The sequence below is a fragment of the Megalops cyprinoides genome, chromosome 20 (genome assembly GCF_013368585.1).
Source record: "Megalops cyprinoides isolate fMegCyp1 chromosome 20, fMegCyp1.pri, whole genome shotgun sequence".
NCBI lineage: Eukaryota > Metazoa > Chordata > Actinopteri > Elopiformes > Megalopidae > Megalops > Megalops cyprinoides.
The window spans coordinates 22,030,001-22,045,000 of record NC_050602.1 but is presented as its reverse complement, the minus strand read 5'-3'; the positions used below and the strand labels follow the sequence as shown (position 1 = coordinate 22,045,000).

General features: G+C 47.4%; 1 protein-coding gene across 1 annotated transcript in view; it reads right to left on the bottom strand.

Annotated features, from left to right (window-relative positions):
* Positions 1-5,781: 5,781 nt before the first annotated feature.
* The window catches only part of LOC118795414 (voltage-dependent calcium channel beta subunit-associated regulatory protein-like), a 16,285-nt gene continuing 7,066 nt past the window's right edge, over positions 5,782-15,000 (bottom strand). The window contains exons 3-10 of the mRNA XM_036553874.1: positions 14,767-14,912; positions 12,995-13,056; positions 12,409-12,571; positions 11,433-11,604; positions 11,104-11,256; positions 10,237-10,459; positions 8,565-8,754; positions 5,782-7,795 (exon numbers count right to left, since the gene is read on the bottom strand). Coding sequence (XP_036409767.1) covers positions 6,061-7,795; positions 8,565-8,754; positions 10,237-10,459; positions 11,104-11,256; positions 11,433-11,604; positions 12,409-12,571; positions 12,995-13,056; positions 14,767-14,912 — 2,844 coding nt within the window. The 3' untranslated portion in view covers positions 5,782-6,060. The remainder of the gene's footprint in view (positions 7,796-8,564; positions 8,755-10,236; positions 10,460-11,103; positions 11,257-11,432; positions 11,605-12,408; positions 12,572-12,994; positions 13,057-14,766; positions 14,913-15,000) is intronic.

Genomic DNA, 15,000 nt, shown 5'->3' with positions numbered 1-15,000 from the left:
ACACTTAACATATCAAATACACGTCTTTTTTTACTTTTTTTTTTTTTTTAGTCTTGCAGTCAAACTTTTTATTTGCTGCTTTTGAAATGAAATTAAATTTTGAGGCTGTAGGGTAAAATATAGTGGTGCGTACATCGAAAGAATCTCAGAAAACACATTCACAAAAGACCCACACTTGCCTTTTTTATATTTGAAAATAAGGCCGTGAAGAAATATTTGAAATATTTGTCTGTTGCCCTCTCTGTGTTTCTCTAATTACATTTTACGCTTTGCACGACGTGTTTGGGCTGGTTAGTGCAATGTAAAGGAAGGTTGCAAACAAAAGAACCTTTTCATTGATGACGGCAGTATGCTGATATATTAGAAGTTTTACCCCCATGTTTATATGGACACCTTGTGTTGACCTTTTATAGTTATGTTCATTTTTCTTGAAAATGTTAGCACGCAATGATAAATCTTCTACACATCAGAGAAACGTGGACATTTGATGCTGTTGTGCAGCACTATAATAAAATGTAGGCAAACGTCAGGCCAAGAAGACGTGATTTGTTTTGATTGAAAATGCATTTGTTCGAGGGGAAAAATATGTTTCAAGATTATGTGCCAATATGTGGAGGATTCCGGAAATTAACACTCCTAAACATCTAAATAGCATTTTTAGAAATGGTGTTCGAAGTTGAGTCATGCGCACTGCTAACGAAGAGGAACAGATGTGACTTTTCCCGATCAACCACGCGTCTGAGCTGGTGTCCCATCACAAGTGCGCACTGACTGCGAAAAGTGACGTTTGTCTGATGGGAAAACACAAGCTTGGAGTTTACAGGCCTCGGAACGAAGACCTTGAACGTTTTGCACTGCAGATGTGGGCAGCTCTGTTGCTGTTGCCTGCTGCGTTTTGACTCACCTTGACTTTGATGTGTTCCGTGTGCAGTTCCCATACGCCAGCTCGTGAGGACGGTGGGTGGAATGAGCCTGGCTTTGATCATCCGGTGAATGCGCCGCATCGTGCAAGCCTTTCCACACACTGGACTCGGGTGGCGTATTGATCTGGGTTCTTTGAATCAAATTCTGAATCGGGAGAAAGAGGGACTAGTCCCGAACGAGATCAGTAACATCTCAAAGCAGATGAAACGGCTGAATATTCATTATGAGACTGAGTTGAGGAAATTATTCTACTTTGTTTCGCTCTTTGAAAAGCAATATTCATATTATTTTAAAGGACACCATCAGAAAATAATATTTTATCTTCAGATTTGCATAAAGGAATTGCATAAAAATTCGGTGTGTGACCTGTGAACTCTGGATACTTGGCGTTACAGCATTATTATGAAACAAGAGTTTGCCCATGTGACGTGGGTCAAGTTTGTATTTTTATTTCAAAGTAATGGATTAAGAGGTGCACAGACTATATATATCACCAGCTGGTGTAGTAATACGAATAGTGCATTGGCCTCTTTGCCATTTTAATGCTGAAAAGTAATGCTGCTATAGCCGATAAAGGCGTCACGACCACTTTTACTCTGTCTGACTTAGTTATTCGGAATTATAATTACTGTAGCCTACCATCGTGTAATGTTTAATTAATCAGCGGACTCTCCTCGAACACTACTTTCAGCACGACGAAACTGGCGGAACCGAAGGCTGACTGGGGTAACGACAGACAGAGAAGAAGCGGACCGTAGCCTTGTGCCTACCTGGACGTTGAGAGCACTTAATTGCAAAGACGAATGAATCGCAGAGTCGGAGTGGTCAGTGCTCAATTATTTTATTCACTGGTTGGAAAAAAATAAACAGATACAATGGTTGGTCCCTCCGTTGATATGGATCATTGAAGACTACTCCTTTTTTGTTCAGTTTATTTTCTTCCTTTCAGAAACGAGCAATCGGCTACACAGGCATCAATACAGAAATATATTTTATTGAAATGAGACACAAAATCTCATCAGTGGACTTGACTCCTGAAAACATACAGAATCGTCAGTAGTCAAAACTCCCTTAAGTATCAATACTCGTGTATTCACATCTGCTTTTGCTTCAAAAAGAAAAACGACATGATTGGTACCCAGTTGTACATCATGTTACACACCTCATAGGAGATATGGAAAAACTAAAACATTGTTTTCACGTTTGCACATGCAAAACTATACAGTACACTGTAGTGTATCAATGCTTTGGACAAGCTACTCTTAAAGTATACAATGACCAGTAGTGTTTCCTCTAGATACCTAAGTATACAACCAAAATATGATCACGTATTTTCATAAAAAATAACTTCACTCCTGTTAATGCCATAAACAAAAACTAGTTTGGAAAAGTTTTAAATCTACACCATCAAACCAAAGGCCTACTCTCTGTGCATCAATCCACTTGTATACCAGACTAAATTTATGCAAACATTCATTTTTCATTTGTTTGATTGCACATTGTTTGACTTATTATACACCTCTGATCCACTTAAATGTAAAATGTGCCACTATTGCTAAATTACATTGTCTTCCATTGCAGAACTCCATTCTAAAGCAAAAAAATAAGAGACCCATCCAGAATAGTGTGGTCCTCCTCCAGTTTTTGAGATTGAAGTTGGTCGGAACACAGTTCTGTGGGTATTGTGATAGCCAGCCAGTTAAATTGTACCCAGCTGATTGACAAAGAGGACATCTAACCAGCCAATTTATCAGCAAAGCTCAGGTGACAGAGAGAGGGACTAGCTTAATAATCCATCCATTGATTTCCTTTACAAGGCATTTGAACGCAAACATCAGTGCCACAACAATGCCTTTCACACCTTCTTAAATGCAACAATGTGCTAGAAGCTGATGGCGACCGTGCCACGATAATATTTAAAGGGCAGTTGCCATTTGAGAGACTGGCATATGGAAACAGTAATGACCATTTGTTGTCTTACTTATCTTCAGTTGTGGGATAGCTGTGGTGAAAAATAGCAGAGAGCTGTAATGCAGATAACAAAATCCCATCACTACCAATGTGCCTCAGTCAGCTCTGTCATCTGTCCAGAAAAAAAACAGATTACAGAAAGAATACCATAGAAGTCCCTCTTGTCCTCAAAACATTTGACTACAGTATATGCAAACAACAACGTTAAAGACACGTTACACCCGAAGGCGCTGAAATCTGAAATCTGCTGATAAAATCAGAAAGAATTCGGCCTCACCTGGAGAGAAATCTTTTGGATGTCTGTCTAAAGAGGAACAATTCCCCTCACTGCTACCAGGCTACTGGGGGGGGATAATAATATAGTACTGAAGTTACAGAAACGGGATTGTAAACGCAGTGAGCCATAAATGCAGTTTTAAAATTGACTTTATAACGTAATTTAAATACCAAGGTCAAACATCTCACTGGGAAATTGACTTTTTAAAGTGCATTTATTCCTCTACAGTAACCTGTTTATTTTCATAAATCCCAACTGTTTTGCAGCAGAGGAATTGAGCTGCATCTCACTTTGTGGGAGGATTTTGGATTTAATCAAATTTCCACCCTTTGGGATTAATATAGGTAGATTAATTAATTCATTCATTCATCCATTCATTCATTCATAAAGCTATGTGTTTCAGCATTTATATTTTCCTGGGGTCAGTGAGGACACCCTCAGCTGTGAAATCTTGTTCCTGTTTCTAACTTCACTGCCCTTTCAGACATACTGTACGTGTGGCAAGTGGCCAAGGAAGATTTCACAATTTTTTCTTCCATTACATGCTCTCAGTTGCTCTCAGCACACATTACCTACCCTCTATAACATTACAAAAAAAACCAAAAGAAAGTGTACATCCACGTTGTATGTCGGTACCCAACAATTCCTGGGTGCCTCCACTTAATGGACTCCTATTTTGGGTAGCCAATGTAGAAATCACCAAAGACAGGAATCAAGCCAATGTTGGGGTGAGGGTGCAGAAGGCAGAAAAGTCATGTGGCGACAGTGGGGGTGTTCCGGAAGACACCGCTGATTATCACGGAATGGAACTACGGAACCGTCAAAGCCTCCATTCTGAGTAACCACAGCCTGTCACCTTTTCCCACTGACGCTCTCCTTCCACTCCTCTGAATACGGGTGCAACAGTTCATCATGGTTAAACAGGATCATCGCATTCAACACGATCTGCGTGTGACGCAGACAGAGCAGGGTTAAATAAAGAAAATGAATAAATGCGATGGTATCACACAATAGGGATTCACAGTAAGTGACACAGTCAGTCTCGACAAGCATCACAGTTATTTTCTACTCCCTGAATACAAAACACTGCCTTGACTCATCGTCCACCCACACTGTTAATGGCAAGGACACTTTAGAGAAGAACTTTTCACCACGCACCGCATGCTGCCCTCCCATCTGATTGGCCCCCCATGCACCATTTAACACAGCTGGACAAATAACTGGCGAGTACGTGCTATGAGCGATGAGAAAAACAACAAGCCCGTTATCAAGAATGCTGGAGAGTTATGGAAAAACAAACCAAAAAAAAAAAAAAAAGCAGTGCAACATTTTGACTTCACCTATCATCAACCGTCTACAGTAGTAGTCATTATCTTTCTTTAATAACCTGCCTTACAGCATGTCCGTACATAATGAAATGTACTACAGTACTGCCATGGAAATTGGAAGTTCAGGGATGACAACAGAAGACTAATGATAGACTGACTTTTTCAAACTTCCAAATAACAAAGGAAGTACCACTGGAATAAATTACTAGAGTCACTGTTGAGTGGGGAAAATATTCCACCTAACTGCATCTGATACCGATGATGTCTTTCCTGTTTTTGATCCACAGTAATCTCAGAATCACACAAAAAAAAAAAAACTATGTCCAAAGGAGAACAAATGATCCAAGCGATATAAGCCCAGACATGCCCCCACTCATTCCATCTGCCTGTGATATGCTTCTGATATTGTGTTGATGTTCTATAGAACAGCACAGCCTATGACCTTTGTTAAAAAAGTCAGTTTAACCTATTCAGAATCGACTGAACGTAACTGAATGATGCAACACCTGTCAGAACTCTGCCTAAAACCTTGTACGATGAACATTAACCTTGACATGCCTGCCAGCGCCAAGCCCTTCAGTGCCCATGTACCATATTCACACCTGTAAACCTTCCTGTCAAAAGGATGATGAAACTCAAGCCTGATAACCTTCCCCTCCTTATTAGCTGGATGGACAGAACTGTGGTTAGTCTTGCCTCCTAGGCTACAGCAAGGAAGAGTTTGATAGCACCTGGTTTTCACAGTGGACTCACTAGTGCATTGGACACACGGGCTGTTCTCATCAGCGATCTCACAACAGAAGGGCACACAGTGTTAAAATGCACCTCGGGGTGTTCTCTGAAAAACCACTGACACCTCAAATTACACATACATAGCTTATGCTTGTTGCACAAGGCAACTTGAAAATTTTGAAAAATAATCCTTGAAACTGTCTGTAATGCGTACTTCAATAATGAAGCTCAGAGGTTCTGCCTTGCCAGTCACTGTTCTGATGAATGAATGGTGACAATAAATGCTATTTTTCTAACTGACAGTACTCTAAAAACAGATAGACAGGAACCGCTGATCAGTGCCTCTGTTTTCAGTATGGCAAACTAAATGAGACTTTTATGTAATGTAGTTTCTGGAATTCTTTAAATCTGTGCACCTTTGTTTTTAAAAAGAGTAAAATCCATTTTTTTATATAAATTAAGCCCAGGACAAGTGTTTGGCTGAATTTAGCATGCCAACTAAAAAGTTCAGACAATTCTTGGTAATTCTGACAAAATATTTTCCCTGGGTTTGCATTCTTCAGAGAACTGCCCGCTTGGTGCCGTTTAACAGCAGGACATGCTTGGATTATATGGGAGGGATACAGATCCGTACAGGGTCTGGCATGGGCTTTTTTTTCCCAGCCTGTCTGGTTGGAGAAATAGTCTGTGACTCCACCTTTCAAACTCGTGCAGGGTGAAATGGAAAACAGTGGCTCTCTGAGTGGTTTACCCACTATGCCCCTTCCCCATGTGTGGAAATGAAAGGCCAGCCCGTGAGGGCGGGACAGAGCACGGCCAACGGCAGGTCTACACCGGGCTATGGTCGGGAGAGGCCTCGACGACGGCCACCACGCACTCAGGGCTGTCCTTGGCCCTGCGAAGGCTGGTGTAGAGACGCTCCTCCAGGCCGTCCGCAAGCTTGTCCGCCAGCTCAGCCGTGATGGTCTGTGGGCCGTAGCCCGTTTCGGGGGGCAGGGGGGCCGAGGTGTCGTCGGGCGGGTCAGGAGGGTGGCCGGCCTCTCTGTTGTCCTCTGGGGGTTCTGGCTGCTCCCATAGTGGGGGAGGAGAGCTGGTGTCCCCTTCTTTGATTGTCCGATTACTGCTACAGCTGCTGCTGCTGCTACTGCTGCTGCTACTAGGGCTGACTTTAGTCTTGTCCTCTTCTGTCTCCAGTGCACTGGTCTCAGGTGTGTCAGCTTTACTGACTCCACCCTCGCTCAACCCAGCACTAGCCCCGCCCTCACTGGACGCCACCTGGGGTGTGTCCACCACAATGGTCCCACCCTCACCAGGCTCTGCCCGGGGCGTGTCTGCAGCAGTGGCCCCGCCCTCGCTGGCCTCCATCCGGGGCGTGTCTGCAGCAGTGGCCCCGCCCTCGCTGGCCTCCATCCGGGGCGTGTCTGCAGCAGTGGCCCCGCCCTCGCTGGCCTCCACCCGGGGCGTGTCTGCAGCAGTGGCCCCGCCCTCACTGGGCTCCACCCTGGGCGTGTCTGCAGCAGCGGCCCCGTCCCCGCTGGGCTCCGCCCGGGCGGTGTCAGCAGCGGTGGCGGCGGCCTCGCTGGCCTCCTCGTCGGCGGCGCTGACAATGCGGGGCAGCGTGCTGTGGTAGCGGGTGTCCAGCGGGAAGTTGGCGCTGTCGCCCCGGCGCAGCGGGGTGCGCTGCCGCTCCAGGGCGTGGGGGAAGTGCACGCCCGGGTCGCTCTTCTGCTTGGCGCGCTGCCACTGCTTGCGCAGGTGCACGCGGGACCGGTGCCTGGGCCGCAGTGGCGACTCCTGCTTCTCCAGCTGTGGGTCGTGCCGCAGGAACTCGTTGAAGAGCGCGTCCGTCTTCTCATCGATGCTGTAGTCGCGCCGGCGCAGCCGCGGGCGGGGCTTCGCCTCCTTGGGAGAAAACGCCTGCCCATAGGGCGACCAGCCCGCGGGGCTCGGGGCCTCGGCACCAGCCGCCGCGGCCGCCTGCTCCTCCGGCTCCTCCTCGAAGCTCTCGCACACGGTGCCCGTGCGGCCGGCGCTGGTGAAGAAGCGCCTCTTCTCAGACGCCGTCTTGCCCTTGGCGCCGCCGGAGCCGCTGCCGAACAGCCGCAGGTCCTCGGGGGCGCGGGGCGGTGCCTCGATGGAGGCGTAGCCGCTGTCCATCTGCAGCAGCTTGCGGTTCCCCGCTTCCCCATCGCTGCCCCTCTCCGAGTCGAAGCTGTCCCCCTGCTTGCCAGGCAGCTCCGCGCCCCCCTCCGGCTCGTCCCCGATGTCCTGTGAGGGGCAGCTGGAGAGGCGCCTCCTCATGGCCCCACCCCCGAAGGAGCACACGCTGTCCGCGTCGCTGCGGGTGGAGTCCTTGTCGTTGTTGCTGCTCTGGTCGGAGGAGGCGTACTGCTCCAGCGAGGCGCGCAGGGTCCAGATGTCCCGGTACAGGGTGTGGTGCTCCGAGCTGTCCTGCCGAAAGCTTGCCCCTGCCCCCGCCCCTGACCACACCTCCTGCTCCTCCTCCTGGGATTCTTGTGGCAGCAGTCCAGTCGCTTCTGCCCCTCTGTCCTCCACCTCTAACCTGCACAAGGGCAACCAGAAGCATCTATTTGAAATGCGTAACCATGGCAGCGACATGATTGGCTGTACTATAAAGGTTTATTTTTTTGCTATATGGTTAATAGCATTAAGCCCGCCTCCCTCTGCTATGATGTCTGACAGCTTGCGTTTCTCAAACCTCAATCCCCAAAGGCAATGCTGTGCCGAAACTGCTCTGAGGTGCTCCTTTAAATCCTTTATAAAGAAAGGCCCAGGAAGAATGAAATGAAAACGTTGTGTGCATCTCAGATCTTCTATTTGGGTGCTACATTATAGCTTGAAATTGGCTGAAACCAGCCATGTGGATCAGTAACCTGGTAACTTGAACATGAATTGTTTTGTTGAACATCTAGCTGCGTAAATTAACTACATGAAAATGTTAGGCTATATAGGTTGCCCTGGAATAGCGGGTTCTGCCTAGCAAGTAAATGATCATAATGAAGTTAGCAAGTTATAAACCAAAAGGTTTAATGTTAATCTACAGCACCATGGTCCTTCCATCTGTCCCTTTCAGCTGAGACAGTAGATTTGATTGCTTCTCGTCTGCTTTATCCTCTTTCATTAGACAGACTCTGAATCCACTCTCATTAACTGTAAAACCCAGAGGTTATAAGGGCCTGAAACATGTGACTGTGTTAATTAAAGTGGGAATCAGCCAATGGGTGATGTGCTGAGAGACGGGCCTGGCAGTAGCCGTGGCAATGTAACAAGGTGGAGGAGGTGGAGGAGGGGGCAGAGGGGGTGTGAGATACCTGCTGAGGGAGGGCGGAGGCGTGGGGGGGGGTGATGGGAGGCCGGGGGAGGGGTGGCTGGGGTGGAAGGCCTCGTCGTGGGTACAGGTGACTGACAGGACGAGGTCCATGGGGTGGGAGTCCTCCTCTGCCTGCTGGGTGCTCTCGCTGGCTGCCCTCTGTCGCTGGAACTGATGCCTCTTTGGGGATCCTGGGGAAGGAACGGACGCACACACATAAACACGTGTACACACACACACACACACACACACACACACAAATTCTCAGACACTCTCTCACACACACACACACACACATACACACAAATTCTCAGACACTCTCTCACACACACACACACACACACACACACACACACACACACACAAATTCTGACACTCTCTCACACACACACACACACACACACACACACACACACACACATACACACAAATTCTCAGACACTCTCTCACACACACATGTGCACATGCGCACACACACACACACACACACGCGCACACACACACACACACACACAAAACACATGCACATGCACATACACATGTGCATGCACACACATTTATAAACATACACAAATTCTCAAATACTCTCTCACACACACACACACACACACACACACACACATACACGTACAGACACAAATATGCCACACACACAACAACACGCACACATATACACATGGACATGTTTATGCGTGTATGGGTGTGCACGCGTCCAGATACACATACACACACATGCATGCAGACATGCACACACAAGTACCACTTTATGAACCAGCTGAGGAAACAAGACCAGAGAGCTGTAAATCATAAGACTAGTCAGATAGCAGACTAAAAATATAGACTATAGTGGTTCATAGGCTCCATGTTTTAGCCTGTGTTATGATAATAATGCTACATTGAACCACAATATTTGAGATGCATTCTACCTATTGCATGGCGACATCTGATAGCGTCTTTACAGGATTATTCACTGTGAAAGTGATGTGAAGGAAGGCCATACGATGAGATTTGGCCCTCATTAGGAGGAAGTGAGCAGCGGATGCTCCCCTCCTCTCTGCCTGACAGGCGGTCATGTGACCGTGATGTAACTGAATTAAAAGTGACAGGGAGTCACATCAGTGTATCAGTGTCACACCTCAGATTCTCAGGGCACCCTGGATGGAGATGACAGTGAGCAGTTGGTGTCTGTCAGCAGGAAGGAATGCAGAGTGGTGGTGGTGGTGGTGGTGTTGGGGGGGGGGCTGATGGGAGCTCAGTCTAGGACTGTATCTGAGATGGAGTGCAACCTAAACCCATCTGACAAGTAACATGCCCATTTAACTCAGTGTGTGCTTCAGCTGTATTCGGTTGAGGGGTAGGCATACTAGTGGTACTTTCCTTTACGTTAACTGAATATCTATGGCATAACCCAGTAGTTGACTCTCTTGTTGTAGAACAGTAATTTATAATAAGTTAAGATTGATTTCCATTAAACTACCAGGCTCATACATGCATTAAGGATCACTTTACTGTAGTTTTTATTGTTCTGATACCACTGACTTTCAGAGTAATGCTCCTTGTTTCTGTGTAACATGCCACACAGAGTCTGGGGGAAGTTCAGGTAATTTCAGTTTAACTGTGGGATGTTACCGCATGTTTACCATGCCGTTGGCTCTGTCGCCAGCTGTCCTCACCTCTGGTGTCCAAACTGGAGGCCCGCTGGCTGCTATCGAGCTTCCAGCTCTTGATCTTGAAGTAGGGGCTGGCCCCCTCCAGGCTGGCGTGGCGCCGCAGTTTGGTGAAGAACTGCAGGACGGTCCCCTGACCGGCGACCGCGGTCACCCCTTCCTCCGACACCCTGTCACCGTCGAGTCCCGGACTGCTGCCGTTCCACGTCCCGACGCCCATCACCGCAATCTGTGCACGCAGTGGAACAACAAGAGCAATGAGGTTCTCACTGTTTGTGACATCACATCCTTCCTTGTGTTCTTGTCCCCTCCCTCTTTTAGAGCGATCACTGAGCTAGCCCCCTTGTTGCACTGATTCAAGGTGAAAGTAAAGCCCTTAACCAGAAGGTTACAGATTTAATTCCCTAGAAATCTCCCGCTCTGTCCTTAAATAATAATAATAATTCAATACTCATTCATTTCGACTCACTCATTTTTTGTTTCTTGAATACCTCATTCAAGCCATAAGTTCTGCATTTCACTTCTGCTTCTAATCCTATCTCAGCACCTCAGTTTGACCCAGATATGGTGGCAGCAGTCAGCATGCGCTCACGGTCAGCATGCATTTATGGTCAGCATTTGTCCCCAGTGGGGTGTGAGGGACTCACGGTAGCTATCTCAGAGCCTCAGTCTGACCCAATTAAGGTGGCAGCATGTATTCGCGGTGAGTATTTATCCCCAGCGGGATGCGAGTGGCTTACGGTACTTTTTTCAGCATCTCAGTTTGACCCAGATAAGTCAGTAGCGGTCAGCATGCGTTCACGGTCAGCATGCGTTCACGGTCGGCATGCGTTCACGGTCAGCATGTGTTTGCGGTCAGCGTGATAGACTCACAGTGCAGGAGCGGGGGGGGGCGGACGTTGGGGCTGGGGGACTCTCACTGAAGCCGGTGTCCACGACCGAGTTGAGCGTGTCTCCAGGGAGGGCGGAGCTGGGGCTGAGGCCTAGCCCAGTGAGAGCCGTCTGGGGCAGCGGGCATACTGGGGGCTGGCAAAACAAACATTTTTAATACCTTACTACCAGAAGGTCACAGCCTCAGAAATGTGATGTAATGGTGAACTGTGTCAACAGACATCAGACTGTATAAGTGAAGAATATGTATACAAGCAATATAAGTTGCCAAGCTTATATTATAATCAGATCTGAGAATCTGATTCCGTTACCTGGAAGATGGAGAGACAGGGTTTGGGGGCGGGCCGCATGGTCATATCGATGCCGTTCTCAGACGACTCGCACTCATGGATGGTGACGATCTTCAGGGCAGGGGGTGGCAGGTGGAGGTGGGTCAGCCGGGCGTTTTTCAGGTGATGGAAGTCGCCCTCAGTAAGGGTGTACCTGAGAGCGTTGGCATGACAACATCAGTGGCCTGGGCCGCACAGCAATCACAAACACAAAGCAATCAGCAACATGGCGGAGCAGCCAAGCACGGGGTCTGTGACCTGAATGTTCAAAGCCCAGGTGGGCATGGCAGCTAACCTGCACTGCCTCAGTAAACATACAGCATGAATATCAAGTACACTGCTGCAAAAATAACTAGATATACAGGGATAAGAGGCTAACCAGATGCTATTTAATGTCTTCATTTAACAACATCCTTTTTTACATTCTTCAAAGTAGCTGTGTGTGAGATAACACCTTTCCATCAAGTATTTTATATAAAGACAGGAAACATATGTACTGTAAAAATAAGCACTGCATAGATACATACTGTATACAGAGATGAAATCTAACCTCCTTAGTTTACCCTGGGTAATGCGGTTTTGTGAAATAAATGAAAATGAAAAATAAAAAGACCATAATTTTAGCACTCTCTGAGGACAAACAAAGGCAACCCCATTAATCTTGAACCCTGACACCTAGCACTTCAGGGTGCTTGTATCTCCCCAGACTCTCCGGTTATTCTAAGGAGGTACGTGTTCATTTATTTCTCACAAACAAGAACCTGTGATTGTCAGCTGAGTTTTTCACCCATTATCATCAATCATTGAGTAACCAAATATCACTAACAAAGGTGTGATAAGGTGTCAGTTCAAATCTGTAGTGCTGAGACAACACCCTTTGGTCCGTAGTGAATGTTTTGGGTGTGGACGTGAATTCACCCATGTTGGCCTGGTGGCACGGACTTCAGAGGTGTCTGACCTGCGACCTTTCTCCTGCGTCCTCTTGCCGTGGTCCAGGAGTGCTGATTCGTTGAAGGAGACGCGACGGCCAGTGGAACTTGTGGACAGGAAGCGCTCCGTCTCCACATCATGGCCGCTGGAGGTAGACAATTGGTCCGATTCATCCACCTGGATGGTGATCTCTGCAGTGTGGGGAGGACTCTGTTAAGGGTCTCACAGACAAGATCTGGGCTTCAGGGCAGTACTACAAAAGACAACTAGGGAACTAGAGAAAAATAAAAATCCAGGGAAAGTGTTTGGTTGGACAAAACCAAGTGTTTTTGAATCTGCTTTGCAATGGCCATCACTGAGGTGTACTTCAGGTTCTGAGGTGGTTTTAATACGAGCCAACGGGTAGTGTTGCGAGAGTGTGGCTTTGAGAGCTGTCAATCACTGAGTCGTACCAGCAAGTCAAAAGTGTTTGCTGTTCAAAAACACTTCCATTGGTTGAAATTACGCAGTGAATTATTGACAGTACATGATGGCTCCACTCATTCAGGAGATCATGATGCTTCACTCTTCTATTACTGCCAAGAGAGACTACAGGTGGAAACAGGTGCTTTTACCTGGTGGTGGCTGTGACTCCTCCAGGTAAGTAGTATTGGTCTTCTCAGGATCGTTGCTGGCCCTGCAGAGTGTAGAGAGGAGGAAGTTACGTTACGCCCTCCATTACCGCCACGGCTTCATCCTCAACACCCTCTGAGGCCTTTACAGGTAAGACACGTCCTCCATACCCCAGGTACTGTTGGCTGTTTCTTTAAAATGTCAATTTGTAATGTGGCAGAAATAAGGACACCATAAATGCACACTTCCCCTTTTTACACAATAATGCACTTTATCTTTGCGGATTATGATGGGATTTGATTGAATCAAATTCATCACCTTTCAGGAATGAAAATTAGGACAAAATGGGGCAGGGGAAATGCATTAGTGCGTTACCACAGACTGATTAACCCTCAACTGAGCCACCTCCTATCAGAGAGGGAAATCCGGCGCATGTAGCAGTGCTGGTTTTAAAAACTGTCTTTCATCCTCAACTTCCTGGTGTTTTTGGATTTATAGTCCATTTACGTTCTAATCGCCAATGACTCGTTGCCAGCGCGTAGTCCTTCAGCTGAGCGTGCAGGGAGGCTGCGCCTAAGAAGGCATTATTAATTGCTTGGTTGTGAGCGTGTCAGCTCGGCGTCGCTGACGCGGGCGAACACCGTGATACGCTGAGTTCAACCAGCAGACAAGCCCGACAGAGAGCGGCCTTTTCACCGGCACAGTGCGGCCTCTGAAAGCAAGGCAGGGGCTCCCTGCGTGTCATCTGTGGGTGAATTAAAATGAGTGAATTTGTTTTGCGGGTAACACTCTGTGCTTTTGTGTGAGGAACAACCCCTCCCTGGCACAAACCCCCACCCCCTTCACCATTCTTTATGTGTCCTCACTCTCAGTGCCTCCCCTTGTCGCAGGCAGAACTTACTCCACTTTAAGAGCGAAAGATTAATCACCGCTGATTGCTGCTAGAAAAACTGAATTAGTAATCCTCACGCCTCTCTCCTCGCTTGGCCAGGCTCCAAAACTGGCCAGGAGGCTGGCTGATTGCACAGAAACTTCAGGCTCTGTGTAGAACACACCTGGGTCACGACTGCCCTAGTGATGGAGGCAGACAGAGCTACAGGAGAAATCTGGTCCCGAGAACATCTCAGAGTTGACCGGGCCCCATTTGTGTTTCAGTATTGGGTGCCTGGTTGCTGTGGTATATATTCAGTTGGCATTTCAAAACAGAGGACTATAAGTTAAAATTCCAGGTAGGACACCATTGTTCAGACCCATGAGCCTTTGCCTCTTGAGGTACCAAGCTGTATGAATAGATATGGTGAAATAACCAAGTCTACATAACCATGCTCATTTCTTGTTTCTGTCACATTTCACGCACCCAAAATCCAGATCTGAGGTGCATTTTTGTTTTTAGAAGGAGGGTATTCTCCTCCCCTCACCTGGAAGTATCAAACCCCCACATGTCTGCTCAGTGTGTGGTCTGCTTCATTCAACTAATTACTCCTGCTTAATTAGTTCATTGTCCATATACATTTACAGAAACTCATTTCTCACAATATACAGCAGTGCAATGTTTGCATGATAAGCACATACACCACCTTTGGCTGTAAGGTAGAAATGCATTAATGCAAATAAATCAGTAGCGATTAAGTGACCGGGCAGGTTAAAAACAGAGCTGAGGATGCAAAAAAAAAGCACACCACCAGTTCCCTATAGGAAGAGAGTTTCACGTCCCTGTCCTGGCCCCCGAAAGACTCATGGGAGCTGAGGATGGGGCCGGTTGCCGGGGTCTCACCTGGAGTAGCGACGGGCGCCATGGCAGCAGCGGCGGCAGAAGATCAGCAGCAGGGAGAGCAGGGCCAGTATGCCCCCCACGAAAACGCACAACAGGACCAGGAGAAGGACATAGCTGTCCTGCGTCCCGGGTGCCCGTGGGACCTGCTGTGGAAGGAATGGTGAGGGTGAAGTGACTATGATTGTTGTGGTCAGATGATGACCAAACAGAAGTCACTCTGAGTACATTACAATA